Source organism: Narcine bancroftii, chromosome 9 (genome assembly GCF_036971445.1).
Source record: "Narcine bancroftii isolate sNarBan1 chromosome 9, sNarBan1.hap1, whole genome shotgun sequence".
Lineage (NCBI taxonomy): Eukaryota > Metazoa > Chordata > Chondrichthyes > Torpediniformes > Narcinidae > Narcine > Narcine bancroftii.
Window position 1 is genome coordinate 22,005,277 of NC_091477.1, and position 20,091 is coordinate 22,025,367.

At 39.0% G+C, this 20,091-nt stretch overlaps 1 protein-coding gene across 20 annotated transcripts in view; it reads left to right on the forward strand.

The window, feature by feature from the left end:
* The window catches only part of LOC138743274 (lymphoid enhancer-binding factor 1-like), a 216,965-nt gene extending 197,494 nt beyond the window's left edge, over nt 1-19,471 (forward strand). For 5 of the 20 annotated variants that reach the window (XM_069898331.1, XM_069898333.1, XM_069898335.1 and 2 more), the window contains 5 exons: nt 6-113; nt 2,309-2,338; nt 4,231-4,279; nt 7,178-7,250; nt 19,102-19,471. In XM_069898331.1, the coding sequence (XP_069754432.1) occupies nt 6-113; nt 2,309-2,338; nt 4,231-4,279; nt 7,178-7,250; nt 19,102-19,408 (567 nt within the window). In that variant the 3' untranslated portion in view covers nt 19,409-19,471. Of the gene's footprint in view, nt 1-5; nt 114-2,308; nt 2,339-4,230; nt 4,280-5,298; nt 5,670-7,177; nt 7,251-7,800; nt 7,875-7,958; nt 8,242-19,101 lie in introns of those variants that run through there. The other 15 variants (XM_069898332.1, XM_069898334.1, XM_069898336.1 and 12 more) reach the window with 12 other exon arrangements.
* The last annotated feature ends 620 nt before the right edge of the window (nt 19,472-20,091 follow it).

Below are 20,091 nucleotides of genomic sequence, written 5' to 3' on the forward strand. Positions count from 1 at the left end.
CACAGTGGCATGCTCTCTCCCGCGAAGAACAGGCAAAGTACTATGAACTGGCAAGGAAAGAGCGACAACTACACATGCAACTTTACCCAGGCTGGTCTGCCAGAGATAACTATGTAAGTGAACTTTCTTATAAGCAGAGAAAACTACTGATTTTATTCTCCATTTCTCCAGTTTTTTTTTTCCCTTTGTGCCGCCTCCTCATAAAAACAGTGACTCATCAGTGTCTCATCAACTGTTACAAATGCATTCGTTAATCCTCCTTCACAGAACACAGAGCAGTACTGAACTGGAGCAGGGCCTGCAGTCCACACCATGACTCCTATCTGCCTGTACAAGGTCCATACCTCTTCCTGTCCTATGTGTCTGACTAGGTGCTATCGCGTCACTTCTCTGGCAATGCAGTTCAGGCGCCTCACACTCAATGTGTGCAAGACTTGCCTCATAACTCTCCCTCAAACTTACCCTCTCTCACTTGAAACCTATGTCCTCTACCATTTCCATCCTGGGAAAATGTCACTGCCTACTTCAACTGAGTATGACTCTCCAAACCCCAAAAAGCCTTCTTCAAAAATGTCTTTTATCACTGATGTCTAGAATTTCCTGCATTATCGTGATTGCCCTTCTCAAACAAATAAACATTGCAAATGTGAAATTGCCAATTCTCTGGTTGGTTCCACAGTACATTCTTCTAAGATTTCCTGAATTTGTCTTGTGAACTTATCCTCCCAACGACTTTTGTGAATTTGATTTGTCCCATCTCTATAGAGATAAAAGTCACCCACTGGCTATTGTACAGTAATACCTTTCTGATGTTTCATCTCCTACCTGAAAGAGAGTAAAAGCCGCATCTAGTGACCAGAGGAATAATCTATAGCAGATTGGCCGGAGCTTCCTCACTGGCCTGTATTCTGTCAGTTAAAGGTACAATATGATGTAAAGGAAAACACCATCTAAAAAGGGTGCTGAGAAAAATATTCCACTGATACCCAGTGTGTTGTTAGAATGTATCGAAGGTATTCCACAGTTCTAAAGCAGAGAAAGACCAATGTCTTATGAAATCATTGGTAATTTGCATTATTTTTTGTGGATCGATCAGTAAATTTAACAAAAACTTCTCCATCACCTAACTGAATCAAAGCAAGAATTCTGGGAAGGCTTCCATTTCAATTGTTTCTCACCCTTGCTGATCATTTCTAATTTTTTTCTCCAGTGTGAGAAATAAGAACAAAATGTGTTGTGTGTATTTGGAAGGTCAGGCACTGTCTGTGGAGAGTACTTTTCCCAGTTCTGATAGAGGGTCATCAGTCTGAAGTATTAACTCTATTTTTTCATCTCCACATAAGTTCCCTGAACTGCTGAGTATTTACAGCATGTCTTTGTTTCAGAGTTCCAACGTCTGTGGTATTTCAATTTAGACTCTTCATATTGATTTAGCATGCACAATATCATAGTCTTATTAAATTATTTATCACAACATACAAATAAATGCTAAGAGGAGTCAGCAAGCTGACAGCAACTTGCACCAATATAATGAGTACCACACAAATAGGATATCAGGTGTGAGTACTACACAGGTTCGTGTGTGTGTGCACATGTTCGCACAGCATGACCGACCACGATAAGGGAGAAAAAAAACATAAATTGAAGGAATTACATTTTTAGGAGATGAAAGTAAAGAGGTAAGAAGGTGAGGTGAAAGAGTAACTTTAAAAATCTATGTAGGGCCATACCTCAAATCAATTCCAGGAAAGTACAGTTGAAATCATAACATCATAAATAACTTCAAAAAGCTACCTACCGAACAACTTGGATCCAAATGACCAATGCCATCAATTCCATACTCATCCGCCAACATTTAGCCAATGGAAGGTTAGTTATTTTGGGACTTTGGTGAATAAGCAAAGCTCTGGGCCTAATGGTTCAGAACATTAATTCCACTAAGTCAGGGTTTGCGCAGGATTCATGCCTCATTGATTTCAAATGGGATTGTTAGACAAGGAGGAGGATGAAGATATTTTTAAAATTTCATTTTAATGTTTTTAATTACTTGTAAGTACCTTGTATGTTGTTAATCCTTGACATAAAACTATTTTTCATTTTTAAAATTGCTTCATTAAATTTTTATTATTTTTTTAAATATTTCTGACATAAATGTGACAAATAATTAGCCTTTATGACTGGCAGCAGGTAGGGGTGGAGTTTTCTCAACTGTTAAAACTTTCAGTATAGTTTCTGAAAATGGTTTCCTTTCTGTGTCCTTCCCCATTGGCGCTGCTGCCATTCTGATCACGTTGTTGGACATTTCAAGCCCAGGGTCGATCCTCAGCATACCGACGAGGTAAGTAGAGATGTGGGAGATATAGGGTAACAGTTTCAGGCAGGTAACCAGGCCAGCAAGGTCTCACCTAAGGTCTGATATTAAATTTTTAGTTGGTCTTTCTTAAAAATAACCTTCCTATCATCTGATGCTTCGAATATTTTATACAGGCTTGAATAAAAAATATATCCATGAGAGTAAACTAAATTCAAAAGCAAAAAACTTGCAGCAATCTTAAAAAGGCATCTTCTGCAAAACTCTGTATTTTCTATTCAATCAGACACAATCATTCTCAATCTTGTGTTTTGACATTGAGAAAATGAAGGATTTGAAAATTATCTGCATTTCAGTTTGAATTCATTTGTAATCCTATTCGCATTAATGTATTTTATATCAGATAGTTTGGCAGCATTGAGATAAGAATATAACCTATACCAGTAGAAGTAGGCCTGCCCTTCCTGAATCTATGCTGTGTATCACTGAAGGCACAACTTCTATCCTGATATCTCGCTATTTCTTCCTTACGGACAACTTCAAGCACTTTCTTGCCTATAGACTAGATTAGATTTGATTCAACTTTATTGTCATTTTGCCAAGTAAAATACAAAGCTAATGAAATACAATTAGCATCCAACCAGAAGTTTTAAAAAATAGTGCTATATACAAATAACTACCTGCAAATAAAAACAAGCAAGCAAACAATTACAAAAGTACTGACAGTACAGTGTGAGTACAGCACTACTCAGCGCTGTGATTTAAGGTTCAGCCTCAGGAAAATATGTTAAACTAACTCCCTGTAGTTACCTAGCCTTTGCTAACCATATTTAAACAGTGGTGTGACATTCACTTTCTTCCTAACTGCTGGAACCAGAGAAATTTGGTGAATTATCACAAATGCCTCGACTATAAATTCCACCTTTTCATTTAGTACTCTGGAATACATTCCTTCAAGACCAGAGGACTTATACCTATTGACCTACTAGTTTGCTCACAACTCCCAAAGTCATCACCTCCCATCACATCCATAACATCTCTCCTTGCCACCGCAATACAAAATAGTAGTTCAAAGCCAAAACCATTTCAACATTAATTCCCTCTTCTCATCTTCCAAGGGTTCTACATACCCTTTAGCCATCCTTTTCTGCTTTATGTGATTAGAGAAATGTATTTTAATTTGTTTGTTTTGGTTGACTACAGAACTGGCAGCCAGCCTGCTGTCTTCCCCCTTATATCCGTCACCCTGATGGGAATTTCATCCTTTTTGTAAATATTTTCAGGTTTCTGATATTTTGTTCCCAATGTTTTATAGAACCAATTTCTAAATTACTGGTCCTGGTCCTATATTTGAAAGGAATTACAGTGGGGATCATAACAGGGCAGTCCTGTGAAGAACTGTTGTGACTTAACAAAAATCACAAAGAACTCATGTTACAAATTCAAAGTTTACCAAATGCCGAGACTCTTTTTTGAATGGAGATTCAAATTTGCTCAATCATGATTCAGATTCCATAAAACAAAACAAAAAATGTTTTTCTTCTCGTCTTCCGAAGGGCAGACAAAAATTTGCCATCTTCCCAAATTTCATGGCGCCCCTTACAATCAGAGAAAGAGAAGCATGTCAGTTTTCAGCATGTCCACCCCCCCACCCGCCCCCCCACCCCCCCACCCCCCCCACCCACCCCCCCACCCACCCAGACTTTGCTAATGCTCGGAGATAATTATATGAGTTCCAGGGGGCCATGGGCAGAATGGAGAATTGGGGATCCTCAAGATTCCTTAGGTGTCTGGAGAGCATCATTTCACAAAGGAATTTCACTGCAATAAAATAATTTCAAAGAGTCCGCAGGATACTAAAAGGACACATTTTCTGGGACATCTTTAATTGAGAAGGCATTGTAAATTATATATTGCAGGGTAAAAAGAAAAGGAGGAAAAGAGACAAGCAACAAGATTCTGATCCAGGTATGGACTATTTTCACCTGAACTAATGCTTAGTGTATGCGTTTGATTTTGTACCTTATTCAGTGTAATATGAGATCAAGTGCATCTGTAGGATGCGATCGCATGGTGCAATATTAGATGACATCTATTAACTTTTTAAATTTTCTTTAACAAGATATTTATTACAACAATCAGCAATATCTGTGTTAAAGTGGAAGTCAACTGAATTCTATAACAGTGTCCCAATAATTTACTACAGTTCTAACTTATTAAAGTAATATTAACTCACTTGAACCCAGGCAGCAACAGGAAATAGAGTGTGCTACAGGAGGGGAACGGTTGCACAACACTGTGAAAAGCAAAGAGAAATTTGGCTGCTTGCTTTTGCCATCAATCTTATGAAACAAAGCCCAAAGTGTGTAGGTTCTGCAGTTTTTATTGGTTTTGTCTGGCAAGACTTTTTTTTAAAGTTTTCATTTTGTTTTTATGTAGTAAGACTGAAACTGTACACCCCAGAGGAATAAACCACATTTGCTGCCTGGGCTTAACAGCAAGTTGGAAATTTGAATATAATTACATTATGATATCAAATGATATTACAGCAGGAGTTTAAAGGAAGTGGAGCACCAGACAGACCTGTGCCTCTATGCCTACATGTGAAATGTTGCCTTGGGAGAGCACAGGACTGCATCGAACTGACCCAATTTTCAAATGATAGAAAGGGAATCAGGTTGGCTGAGTGACAGCCATATGATACACCAAGATTTATTTTCCTCAGCATGGCATCAAAATAAAAATTCAATCCTTGCAGGCTTTGCAAAACTATCATGACAAATCTTTTTGTTACGTGAGGAGACAGAAAAGCCAAAGGAGCTCTGTGCTGTTTTCATCCCAATACTATATTTCATCATAATTTACACAATAGGATAGGGCTTGTGGTAAAGGAGCTTGACAAATGCTTGTTGTGAATGGTACTTATTTATCATAATCTGACAGCAATCTATTCAGTGCCTTGTTTGTATTGTGTTTTATACCCCTAGGTGAACAAATTGGACCGTACATCCCTGCCTTGTTAGACTATTTTGTACAATGTAGTTTCAGATGACTTCAGTTGTGTTTCTAAAAGCAGTTTTGTTTGACGTTGGATCCAGGTGGATGGTGATGCCAGGGGAACTTCTTACAGGAGCTCTTTTTTCTGAAATAACACTTTCAAAAGGAGTAAACACATTTTCATGTTGTTTTAAGCAGATTTTTCAGATCAAAATGCTCATTTGAAAAAGAGACTCTGCCACTAAAATTAAAGAATTAAACTGAAAGTGTACTGTGTGGTATTAGCCTATTGGCATCAAGTTAGCCCAGATACAGTCATGTGAAAAGCAGCATACACAGGCACACACAGTGAATGACAGGGCAAACAGCTGCAAACACACAGAGCTGGGCAGAAACACAGATTGTGCACGAACAAGGAAGTTCCTGGATAAACAAAGATATAAAAACAGAAAATGCTGGAAATACTCAGTAAGTCAGGCAGCATTTTCAGAGAGAGAGCACTGGATGACCTTTCTTCAGAAAATTTTTGTACTCTTTGGCAAGCACTCAAGCAGAGGCAGATAAAGGTACATTTAATTGCAAATGAGCACACAAAAAGGAAAACAATCTTGATTTCAAACTAACTTCCAAATAAGTCATCATTTTGAGAAATAAAATATAATCATAAAAGGTTTTTTAAAAGCAAGTATCATTCACTTATTTCAATCGGCCTTTTGCATAACACTTACAAAATTCATTGATCAAAGTTTGATGGACAGGAATTATTGAAGATTGCAGAAAATAGCACTTCAAAAAGGCAGGCAATCATGGTTGGGCTTCTTTGCTATTTGTGGTTTGGCTCCCATTGTTATTTTATTTTTAGTCTCACATAATCAGTTACATGATTAGGCTTCATGTGCAAATTTTCCTTTCATTCCAAGGGTAAAGTATCCTAATAAGCATTTTTATGGCCTGAAATATGCTTTTGGCAGACAGACTACTTTGAATTTGCTCCTGGTCATTCTTGCAGGTAATCGGCATTTTATAACAATGCCACTGTCTCCCGGGATCGCAGCTGGTTTAGCGAGCAGTTCACAGCAAGGGGGTTCTGCAGCTGTCATTTTAAGTAAAAACACAACGCTGGAGAAACTCAGCAAGTCAGATAAAGCAAAGATAAAGATACAGAACCAATGTTTCTAGCGAGCCCTTCAACAAGGTTTGAAAAAAATGTAGGCAGGCACCCAAATTTCTCAAATCTAGTTAAAATGTTGATATTAGGGTGTGATTACCTTTCTTGATGTCCATATGTACCAGAATCAATGATGAACCTGAATTAATATTTCCCTTTCCTAAGCAATAGATCAAATTGTAATAACACTCATTTTGCCTCAACTAGAATTATCTAACTCTACAGACTAGCAATCGTATCTGAGATATTTCTTTTCAGATAACAGTTGGGTAGAAGGGGTAGAAAAGTTCACTTCACGTTTCTCGAGACATGCTATGGGCTGTTAATGAATTCCCTGATTTGTAGCTTTGCTTTATCCGAGTCCTGCTGCTTTTTGTTTGCAAACATATCATTTTTATTTTGCTTTTGCTCTTTTTAAAATCTCATTCTGTAAAACTTTTGGATTTGTTTAATTCAGTACCTTTACGTGGATTGAAAGGTACCCATGCTCTGCTTCTTGGTTTAATGTATTGCTTACTAAAACAGCCTTCAGAATGGCTTTGTAGTGCAAAATAACTTTTATCTGTGACATTATTGTAACAGTTGCTATAACAACCTATTGCTTTTCTTTACTCTCCTACTTTTTATCTTTCATGCCTTCCCTGCCCATCCTTGCCACATATTTTGCTTTTTTTTGTTTCCTTTGTTTTTTTTTTGTTCAGATCCAAGCTCTCCTAAGAAATGCCGAGCACGCTTTGGCCTTGACCAACGGACAGACTGGTGTGGCCCTTGCAGGTGTGTATTTTGTAGCCTATCTTGTCACCAGGTGCCTCTCCGTTCATACTGTAGGAGGTGCAGATATCAAACTATGCAAGTATTTCAAAGAGGCAGCAATGGTCTTTCTCCTGCTGGCTTGAGTTGGCCTTTTTTGTGGGAAGCTGTTAAACATACACATCTGTAACATTTACTGCACCCCACTTCCAGCCAAATCATCTTCAAAAGAGCAGACGACCACAGTATCACAGAAATGCCACCATTTTGATTTATTGGTCTTAAAATTGACTTGTTATTTCAATGGATTCCTTGCACATTGAGGTGATTGGAAAGCATCTTTAGGACAGAGTCTCTTGTTCGAAAGCAAGGCAATAATATTTTTGATTGTTCTGAGGTGCAATTTGAAAAGCCTACAGCGATTTCTTTGAACCCACCTTTTCTTCTCTGGTTGAGTATTCTGGGTGGAGCCTGCTGATGCTTTTCTGGTTTGGCAGAATGGCATACTAACTCCATTTTTTATATAACCAAACATGTTCCTCCATTGTTGTTTTTGTTTACTTCACACTAACAGATGCAAACACCACAATGATGTGTCGCCCAATGTTCGAGCTTGATCTGCAATAGATGCGGTGCCTCTCCTGCAGGTACCCATAATTACTCTATCTTTAACCTGCTTGTATTTTTTTTAATTACCATTTTTTTTTGACCAAGCTTCTCTTACCTGTTCAGCTGCGGTTTCCTCAAAGGAGGTCACCTTTATGGTGAAAGTATCTGGCACACCTGGTTTTGTTTCGGTGAGAGTAGCAACAAAAGTTAGCACCACTACCTCGCATTTCCATCATGGTGGCAACGTGCTCGAGTAATATAATGACGCTGATAACGAATTTTGTCACCGCATCTTTTCCTCCAATAAATATTGGGGGGAAAAAGGTTTGCCAAAAACTTCTGCGTGAAAGGTGATTCCCTTTAATGTAACCGCAGGCGGTCTCAGCTTGGAGCTGGAAGTGACGCAAGGGAAAATGTAAATAAAGTTACAATTCTCAAATAAGGAGGTTATGAAGTTGACATGAGAGGACTGTGTTTCAAACACTCGAAACAACTCCACGTGAAATAGAACTCCAACTTCACCAAAAAAATCATTGCAGCTGCAGTGAAATGTGAAGTTAAAGTGTGTATTTTGATGGATGGATGACAGGGTGACTATCACCTATCACAATTTCCTTTTTATCATCTCACTTATCGATTGTATAATTTTCTCATTTCACTCAGAAGAGTGAGGACAAGATAATATTAGAGTTTTTGAGCATTTTGTGATTTTTATACCAAAAATATTTTATAGGTTTTGTTCCATCTAGCAAAAATGCATAAGTCATGTGTTGCACTTCTTTTTGGGCTATTTCTGATTGGGGTCAAGGGCCGACTATCCACATGATCATCACCTAATTTTAGCTCAAACCTGATCACCAGATCTTCAGAGACCTAGTGTTGGACACATTCTCACCTAACAAGCAAAAGAAGTAAGTCAATCAGCCCCTGAAGCTAATTCCATTCATTTAATTAAATCAGTAAAGATTTGTATCTCAACTCCATTTATTTGTAAACTTCAGGCCTTGGCCCAACCACCACAGTCATTTGGAAACGCTTTTTCTCCACCCTCCCTGTAAGTTGAATTGCTTCCTGGTTTAATAAGAACGTAGGTCATCTGACCCCCATAAATCCTCTACTCCATTTTCTTGCACTACACTCTTTTCTTTCATTTTGAATCCTCAGGAATCTATTACTTTCTTCTTTAAATAAACTCAAGGGCCAAGTCTCCATAGCCTTTCAGATTAAAGGATTCAAAAGATTTGTCCCCTGAGAGAAAAGATTTCTCCTCAAATTGCCCCGACATGGCCTCTCCCTTTTTCTGAGTCTGTGATCCCAGATTCTGAACTCTTCAGCCAGAGAAAATATTCTTCTACATCCACTTCCGTCGAGCCCAGTAAAATTGTGTGTTTAATTATATAAAATCATAGAGTCATATTCATAGACTATGTCTCTATGACCCTCATTCTTCTAAACACTCAAGAACATAACCTTTGAACATACAGGTAACATGGAACCTGTCCAGTGAATCTTTGATAGATCTGATAGGTATTTCCATTGGTGAGGAGACCAAAACTGAACACAATATTCTAGTGCAGGCTCAGTAAGACCATATATAATCACAGTCAGATATCCTTTATCCTGTATTCAAGTCACATCATAATAATATGGTACTAAAATTCTGTCCCCTGTTTCTTAAATAAAGTCATTAAAAAATTAGGAGCTGGCCCATCAAATCTGCTTTGCCATTCAATAAGATCATGGCTGATCCGGCAGTGAAATCAGCTCCACTAACCAACCTTTCCCAGAACCCTTAATTCCTCTATTCTTCGAAAAATTATTCTGTATCTTACATTCAATGAGGTAGCTTCTATTGATTCCTTGGGGAGAGAATTCACTACTCTCAGGGAGACCCAGTTCCTCTTTGTTTCTGTTTTAAATCTACTTCCCCAAAATCTTGAGGCTTTGTCCCCTAGTTCTTGGTTCTCCTTCAGTAAGAACAGTCCCAAGTTATTTAATCTCTTCATAAAAGCTGAAATCCTCATCTCCAGAATCAACTTAGTGAACTTCCTCTGTACTGCCTCTAAAGCTAGTATATCCCTTCCCAAGTAAGAAGACCAAAAGTGTATGCAGTACTCCAGGTGCACCCTCACCAGTACCTTGTACAGTTGCAATATTCCATTTGCCTTCTTATATTTGATGCAGTTGTAAACTAACTTTTTGCAATTCATGCACAAGACTGAAGTTTCTCTAAACAACAAGGTGCAATCTTTCACCATTTAAATAATAATCAGATATACTAATTTTTCTTGCAAAGTAGGTGACTCAAATTTTTACCAGCATTGTATCCATCTGCCAGACCCTGCCCACTCACTTAACCTATCCATATTTTTACATTTTAAATTTAAATTTAGACATACAGCACGGTAACAGGCTGTTTCGGCCCACAACTCCATGCCACCCAATTTACACCACATTAACCTACACCCCTGGTACGTTTTCAATGGTGGGAGGAAACCAGAGCCCCCAGAGAAAACCCATCTAGATATGGGGAGAATGTACAAACTTCTTGCAGATAGCGTGGGATTCGAACCCTAGTCCGATCCCGATCACTGGCACAGTAAAGGCATTGTGCTAACTGATATGCCAGCTGTGCCGCCCATACCTTTCTGTCGACCAGTGGTTTTCAACCTTTTACTTTCCACTCACATACCACTTTAAGTAATCCCTGTGCCATTGGTGCTCTGTGATAAGTAAAGGTGGTATGTGAGTGGGAAGGGAAGGTTGAGAATCACTGCTCTAGACCCAATTGTTACTGAAATATTTTGCTTGAGAAAAATTGTCATTGGCCCATTTCCTTTGGAGTTATGAAACCGTGCACATAACGAGTCAATTCGGTACGATTAAAACAGTGGTTTTCAAACTTTTTCTTTCCACTCACACACTAATCACAGAGCACCTATGGCATAGGGAATGCTTCAAGTGGTATGTGAGTGGAAAGAAAAAGGTTGAGAACCACTGCTGTAGACACTGTCCTATACGCAATTTGCTTTTCCACTCAGTTTATAGTTATCAGCAAAATAAGGTACACTGCAATTAGGACCCTCCTCCAAATCATTTATGTCTATTGTAAGCAATTGCAGGCCCATCACTGATCCCTGTGGTACCCTGCTGACCACTGATTACCAACCAGAGAAACAACCATTTATCCTAACTCTCTGCCTTCTATTGGTTTACCAATCCTCTATTCATGGTAGTACATTACCACAACTCAATCCATCCTTATCTTATGTGGCATCATTTTGAACACCTTCTGAGTGTCCAAGTACATAACATCCACCTGCTCCCCTCCATCCACTGCACTTCTAATATTCTCAGAGAACTCTAGTAAATTTGTTAAACATGACCTCCTTCTGGAATCCATGCAGCGACTCCTTGTGAGAACAGTTTCTGCCCATTGTGTTTTGTTTTCATAGCGATGGCTTCAAACATTTTCCTAACTACAGGGGTTAAGCTAACTGGCTATTAGTTATTTACCTTTTGTCTACATCCTTTTTTAAACAATGTCTTCCAATCCATTGGAACCTGTCCAGAGCCAAGAGAATTTTGGTAAACAACCACAAATTCATCAACTATAATTTTCACCATTTCTTTCAGTACTCTAGGATGCATTCCATCAGGGCCAGAGACCTAACGACTTTGAGATCCACTGGTTTGCTCAGAACAACCATTTTGGTGATTGCAGTCGTATTGAGGTCCTTGCCTCCCATTGCATCCTGAACATCACCCTTTAGCATCGTACCTGGGTGTTCCACTCTGATGAATAAAGTAGTCATTCAGGACCTCAGTCAATTCCACATCACCCATTATTAATTCCCCCTTCTCGTCACCCAGCTCATGATTCTACCAGCAGCGGAAAGTTTCTCTTTTGCTGAACTGAATCTTTTCAGCATTTCAAACACTAATTTGATTACCCATTTAATGAAGTAATTTTAAAATTTAAAAGTTATGCGACTATATTTTAACAACTGTATTATCATTCCAGTTATTCTGCGTGATATCCAGCCCAGAGGCTACCATAGACTCACAGAGAAAGGCAATCAGCCTGTTTAGGTTGAATAAAGGCCACCCAATCTGATCCCACCTTATATGACTGGGCCTTTAGCTTGAAGGTCCCAGCTGTTCATTGTTTCTACATGGGAGTGTTTCTGCCTCTACCATTTTTTAAGGCCCTTAGATACGGATCATCACAACACTAATTTCTTCTCTTTCCCTCTGATCATTCTGTCAATTACTTTAGGTCCACATGTTTATAACTGCCTCCTGAATTACCCATTTAGGTGCCTCATAATTTTATACACCTCGCCTCCACTTTCTCCGTTTTAAAGAAAACAAGTGCTTCATATCCAAGATCATTTTTTTCCAATCATGGTGCCCACCACAGATCTCCTCTGAGCCTTCAGTACAATCACATCTTTCTATAATGTGATGAACATTTACTCAAGATGTCATTTAACCTGGGTTTTGTACTGATCTAACTGCTCTGCATTAATATTCTGTGCCTCAGGTGACAAAGGCCCTTCCTTAACTTTGAAAAATCTAGACATACACTTCCAGGTTGTTCTATTCCTCCAAATCTCAGTATCCTCCCATTTATTATGCCTATTGCACCCCTATCACTCCACTCCACTCCGCCCCCCCCACCCGTGCTGAAATACATTACTTCACTCTTATCACCTTGTAGACCTTTCTAAAATGTTGTGTCCAAGACTGAATCTGTTGTTCCAGATTAAATTTGATCAATGTCACATTGAAGTAAAGCTCCACTTCCCTACTTTTGTATTGCAACCAAGCTGAGAGATTAAGCTTTGTGGATTTTTTTAATGTTTGTGAGCATGGACACAAAAATCTCTGCTCCTGCACAGCTCCCAGAGTCTTGCTTTTCAAGAAATATTCCAATTTGCATTTCTTGTCTGGAACTGAGGAAATCTCACTTCCCCGCATTGATCCTATCCTCTATCATTTCATTCATTCATTTGAATTGTATACAGTAAAAGCCCTGGTATCCAGCACCTATGAGGGGGTCTGGAAGATGCCGAACGTGAACTTCCCAGTTCCTTGAGATTGCATGTTGTGTGATCGGTGAACTGACAGTGAGGCAGGCCAATTATAAAATGCTGTATTTTTTTACCTATTTATTTTCAGGATATTTTTACCGGTTGCTAGGAGCTGCTGGTTGCTTGAATTTTGGATAACAGGGGTTTATCTGTATATCCTTTTGTAACTTCTGTAACAGTAAATTGTTTCAAAATTGTTCCTACCTTCTTCTGTCTGTGAGATTTAGGACTCACTTGTTTTCTCCAAGCCACTGATATTTAAAACAAGAGGCTGATGCTTCACTCAAATGACAACACAAACAAAGCAAGAAAATGTGTGTAAAATTAGGAATGCAAAAATATTTAATTTTACTTCTGAAGGAAGACGTGATAGCAGTCCAAACTATAGCAAGGTGATACTGGCATTCCCATGCTGACATGTCTACCCAAGGCCTTATTTACTGCCAGGTTGAGGCCACATTGAAATAGGGGGAACACTATATTCTGTCTTGAGTCTCCAACCAGATGGCATCAATATTGACCTCCAATTTTCAGTAATCCCCCTCCCCTTTCTTTTTACTCCCACCTCCCCCTCACTTTCCCTTGTTCCCCTGATTTTCTTTCCTTCTCTTTCCCCTGCCCATCACCTACACTCTTCCTCCAAATCCCCGACCTTTCGCTTCCTTCCTCCTAACTCTCTCAGCTTTCTGACCCTTCCCTATCACCTCTCAGCTTCTTCCCCCTCCCACCTGTAAATCTATGCTCCTCCCCCTCACCCCCACCTTCTTATTTGGGTGTTTGACCCATCTTTGGCATGCCTGATGAAGGTCTCAGGCCCGAAACTTCGACTGCCTTTTGCTTTCCGTGGATGCTACGTGACTTGCTGAGTTCCTCCCGCACTTATGTGGATTGTTCTTAAGTGGAACTTGAACCAATTGTGACAGCAAGGATATGAACCATCTGGTCCACCTTCAGACCATGGTTGGGGAGAAATGGGATGGTACATAGAGCTTGGGATTGGGACCTAAGACTGGGTATTCATCTTCACAAAATTTAGATTATTTCAATTGTCAGTGCTAGTAATAGAATGTGGAGCTCACATTAATATTATTACCTACTTTAACTATTAAAATATTAAGGGTTGCTAACAATGAGCACAAAAGTCAGGAACTCCAGAACCAATTGACCATATGCAATAAGTTTGGTGTTGGAAAGTTCAGAGGAGCTATTGGAATATGCAAATAGAACAGAGGACACTGAAGCTTCCACTAAGGCTGCCAAGCAGATCAAGGATAGGGTATTTTGACTAAGTTAGAACAAAGCTGTTACAGCGCCAGCATCCCAGGTTCGAATCCAGTGCTGTCTGTAAGGATTTTGTTTGTGCGTTCTCCCCGTGTCTGCAAGGGTATCTCCCAGGTTCTCCAGTTTCCTCCCACCCTTCAAAACGTGTGGGGGTTGTAAGTCAAAAGGGCGGCACAGGCTCATGGGCCGTAAGAGCCTGTTACCGTACTGTATGTCTAAAATTTAAATTTAACATCCATAATAATAGCATCGCTTTCAAAATTTATCCCCGTTGCCTTTTAATGAAAATTATTTTTTGGAGGATAATGCTTCACTAAAGTCACTACTGCAGCAAATGATGATATATTTAAGTGTCTGAATCTAAGGGACCTTTCAGAGTTCATGAAGCCTGTTTCATTCTGCTTTGAACTTGTTCTCTGAGTGGGAACTGTAGAACCATCGGCACATTCAACTCTGCCTCTGAAGATGGGAATGCAGTGAACTCAAGTCCGCCATGTTTAATGTTATCCCTTGGAGATGAATTTATGGCCAGAATGGAATATGTTTGTTCTCTGCTCTGACATGAACAATGAATGGTTGTGCTTGGATAATTTAAGAAGTCTACAGATGCTGAGGTCGGGTGCAATAAACAAGTGTACTAGAATAAAGAGCTCAGGCACAAAACATTGATTATCCGTTACTTCCTATGGATGCTGTGTGACCTGTTGAGTTTCTCCAGCACATTTGTGTATTAGATAATTTGGGTGTTTTTCAATTGCTTTAAATGGTTAAAAAAATATTTCTATGATGTTCCAAATTCATTATATCAAATACCCATATCACGTAAGTAAAATTGCAATGATTATCCAGTGAGATAGAATTAAGTAAGACTGAAATTAAAGAGATTCAATAGATGCTAGAATCTGGAGCACAAAACAATCTTCTAGAAGAATTTGCATCGGCAGGGGGGAAGGAATTGCTGATGTTTTGGGTTGAGACGCGACATCAGGACTGAATAGAGAGAGGGAAGATAGCTGGTATAAATAGGAAAGGAGCTGGATGTAAGATAGGGGCCAGTATGAGATGGGTGGGCTGAAAGGAGTTAAAGGATTACCAGTTTATGGAGGGGGAAGAGCGGAGTTGCGAGATGGAGGAAGGTGAACGATTGGTGGAAGCAGAAGATCAAATGGGGAACTGTGGGGGGAAAGGGGAGTCAAAACTGCAGGAGGTTGATAATTAGGGGCATAAAGGTGACCAATGTTGGAATCTGATGTTAAAAAAAAGTGATAATGGGAACCATTGAGGGAGAGATGAAAAGCAGAAGGGAGAGGTGATCAGATAGGTCAATTGTATGGATAGTAGGGTGATGGGAGGGGGAAGACTGGAAAGGGAAATAGTAGGCCCAGAGGTGGATCAGAAGGAAAGAGAGCAGAACACAGAAAGCAAGGAATACAAGAATTTGAAAAGGTCAGTGTTTATATGATTGGACTGTAATTATCCAGGCAAAACATGAGGCGTTTTTCCTCTAGTTTGTGGTAGAGCTCACCCTGGAACTGGAGAGGGCTGAGGACAGATAGGTCAGCATGGAAATGGAAAGGGAATTTCATATGACTTCCATACAGGAGCATGGGATTGCTCTTTTATTATGAAGGCAAGTCAGAGTTTCGATTTGGAGTTTTAAATTAATGCATTAACATTTTACAAACTGATACTTGAACAATGCAAATCCTTCTACTGTGCAACTCAAAGAGTACATTTTCTATAAACCAAATTATATATATATTTTTTAAAACCACAAGGCGACAATGCAGAACAGTTTTAGGATATGACATTAGTTAGTCCCATGAGTCTGCCACATAAAAAAATAAAGTGAGTTGAACCAGGAGAAGAACGGAAAATTTGAGAGCCTCCTATTTGTAGCTAAATTATACAGACATACATTTTATTCAATTAACTCAGGTTTGGTCTTGAAAATTTGGGAAGACAATAGAAAATATGTTGGGTCTGGAATTTCCCCATGACTAAATGCAAAGTGAAAACAATTTCTGGGACACTCACGATATTTTCTTGACATTTAAGTATTTTTAAGAGTGTGAACATCTGCAGTCAATTTATGGACTAAATTCTCCCACAAAGGATGAATACTGGCCAGCACAGCAGAGAAAAATCATCCTCTCTACTTCAAAATAGTAGCATGGGATTTTCATGCATCCACTGAGAGAACAGACAACAATCCAGTATTTTTGATCTTTGTACACATTTCTGGAATGAAACTTGAACTCAAAACTCTGACTCAGAGGCATGACTGCACACACTGAGACACTGCTACTCTTCATAAGCTTCCACTTCTGAAATCAGTGTCATCTCATCATCATCAATTGTGACCAAATGCAGCAACATTATCTTGCTGCCAGAAAAAGGACAAATAACTCTTGTGAAACCAAGGTCACCTTTGTAACAGTCGGCAGGAAATTCTTTCAAATCTCAAGAACAGTTGATTCTTTGCATTAGCATTTTATGGCAGTTTATGATACAGATTATACTCTCACTTCTAAGGTACCCCTTTTTTTGTGATTAGCTTCCATTTCAGATAAGGCTTCCGAATTCTTTCATAAGATTCCATCCTCGTGGCTCATTCTCGGTTAGTTTTTTCCTCCTGAAGATTTTGCATTCTCACCACATTTTAGATAAAAAGGATCTGTTCTGGATTCCCTGGCTGTCTTCCATATGTTTATTTATTCCCCCATTTTCTCCACTCCTTCAAGGGGCATGACCCAAGATGTGGATTCTGCAGATGAAAGCAGTTTGTGGTAACTTTGAGTTATTATTCTTAATACATGGCCCTGGAAATATGAATGGTGGCAGGTCATTGAGTCAGAGCATTGCTTAATCCTTTTCTCACCTGATCTGCAAGCCAGTAACATTCCTTTGGTGATCGGAAACATCACATCAGACCTGACAACATTGGGGCCAGTTGACCAGCCACCACCATCAAGCAAGCCAACATCCACAAACCTAGTGCTAACCAGACCTCAAAGCCACATCCTTCCCAGTATGGCTCAATACTACAGCAATGTGTCCATTCAGCCTCCAAGGAACATGGTTTCTATTATTTTCTTCCCACCATTAGCAAATTATTTTCAAATGTCGAATATCGTTTCTGTTTTAATGCTCTTTACACTGATGAAGGTCATAATAATTTTTGAATACTAAAATATTTTTAGTATTTAAAATATTTGCCCAGACTAATAGACACGGTGATTGGATCTGCAGAATGTCAATTGCTTGTGTAAATTATGACTCCATTTTTTAACGACTGATAGCAACACAGTAATTTGTAGTGCTGTTTACTTCAAGTTAAGTGTGATGTTAAGTACTCAGTCAAATTTTATTATTCATTTTCAAATGTTTATCTATATCAGCTTGAAACTAGATTGAAGGATAGCACTTTCATTCATCTCTTGGAGCCAGGGTAAAATCCGGCCTCGATACTGGGACTTTGATGATCACTGTGGAGCTGTGATGACTTTCCAGTTCCTGTTGACCAGTCCAACATGGCAAAACCTGCCTACCATTGAGGAAAAGTGAAATTAAATTCACAGACTCACTCACGTTTCAGATACGAGGGTGCTTTTTGGCTGAGTGTTTCCCTATGCTCTGAACTGTGACTGAGAAAATGTATGTGAACATTGACATCAAGCCACTTTAAGTCCAGAGGCACAAGCTGGATGTTAAATTTAATGGCTCAAATCCAAAGCATTGCCAAATTGGCTTGCATTTTCTGTGACTATTTAGTTTGGAAGTACGCCCTGAGTTGAGACCTTCCACTTTCGAGTACAGGGAGCATCAATGACCTTAACTCAGTATCAGTTGTTGCTGGGAGCACCAGTGAATGGTGAAAATTGTCTTCCAGTCCAAACAGTGGAATGACTCATTTAATTGAATGCAAGGAAGAAAAAAAACAAAACATAAATCTTTTATTTGTAACAATCATCAAATGCTGCCCTGTTGCAAATCTACCCTCAAGCCCCTTATGAATTATTCATTTTAAATCATTCTTAAAAACAAAATATATCATGAGAAATTGTGCCCCTTCAATGCTGTGCACTCTGTGGACGTCAGTCATGAGATCCAACATTGACAAATGAGTAGCAGTTACGACATCATGGTAAAAATTGCAACTCTTAAAATGTAAGAGGAGAATGGTGGGATAGAGTTTTTATTGTACCTCACACAGTTCTGCAATGCCTTGTTAATCCCAGAGGCTGTATTCTTGCCAAAGAGAATCTGAATGGGAAAATTTGGGATGGTAAATCACTCTCCAAGGGCAGACTTCAGAAACCTCAATTACATCTAACATTATTGAAACACTGATTTTAGAATTTCATGCTCGTATGATGTTCAAGGAAATGCTTGCCGCTGGAAAGGGACAAACTTGATTTTGAAAGGAGACACCATTTGATCAAGTAAACGTGGTACCATGGCATTGCATCTTGAAGTTTTGTAACCATTCCAGTTTCTTTAATTTATGGTCATTATTTTAAAATCCAGCACTACAAATCTAAGGAATCATCTGTTATAACTATGGGACCCCATTCAGGTTGTTGCTATTCCCTCAATACCTTTAAGCTACAATGAAGAAATAGCCTGCTTCCATGTTTCCATCAATTCCTTCTGAAGCAACAAGAAGCTTATGCAAATGAATCCAACACCCCTTTGCCCTATCCCTGCCTTAAAAAATATAAGCCATTGATTTTCGGAGTACATCTGCAGAGAAAACCAAGGAAAAACTCTCATTTTGTGGCTCTTATTAATGTTCTGTGCTGTGTGTTTTGAGACATCAGACTTGACTGCTATTTTTTGATGTGAATCTACACTTGCTTATACATAACTCTTCTCACTGTTCTCAGGAAGAAAAAGAAATGCATTCGGTACATGCAAGGGGAAGCCAGGTGCACCAGCCCAATTTCTTCAGATGGAAGTGTAATGGACAGTCCTTCCTCTCCTAATGCACTCCAGCCTTTGGAAGAAACTTCAGCCAAGCTTGCTAATACTGCAGACTTAGCACAACAAACGCAGGCAAACCCAATCCCTTATTCTGATCAGCCCCGACCCACCACAGACCTCACTGGACTTTCATTACCCTCTACGTCGGATTCTCAACAATATTGCAGTACTTTACTCAACATCCCTCGCCAGCATACAATGTCAAGATAATGGTCCGTGTTTTACTCCAACCAGTGTAGTGCACGTTCAAATAAAAAGTGTTTCTAACTTGTACTTTGGCATGCTCTCAGGACTCAAAACACAATTTAAGACTTGCCAATGTGTATCGTTCATTGTAATTGAAAGTATTCCCAAAGTCTTTGTTTTGACAGCCCATACATGATGGGATTCGAAAGTTCAAGTATCTAGTCAATTATCTTGTGGTCATTAAACTAACAAAACCAGGCTTTTACCCCTCCTCAGAGAGAACTTTCATTCAGGGAATGGAAGTACTATGCTTGTGTATTCCAATATATCACCATATCTTCCGCATTCACACAATTATACAGGAAAGTAAGTTGTCATCTCATCAAGCTTAAATAATGGAAGCAGTTCTGAATTCATCCACTTTTGGATCATCTACAAAGGAAAATCCCAAGGTTTCTGATTTGGTTTAATTTGCAGTACCTGACTGGAATAAAAGTTCAACTATATTACTTTACATGAATCCACTGATTCATAAATTGTGATATACAACATTTAATTGTTTAGAGAGTAATTTTCTACATAATGATGGCCTATTGATTGACAACCTTTATGAAATGGAGAGCACTGATAGTAACAACATCCAGGTAATTTTGTTGGTTAGCTTTTGACCCCATATTTCTGCTTCAGATATTATAACGGAAGAGATT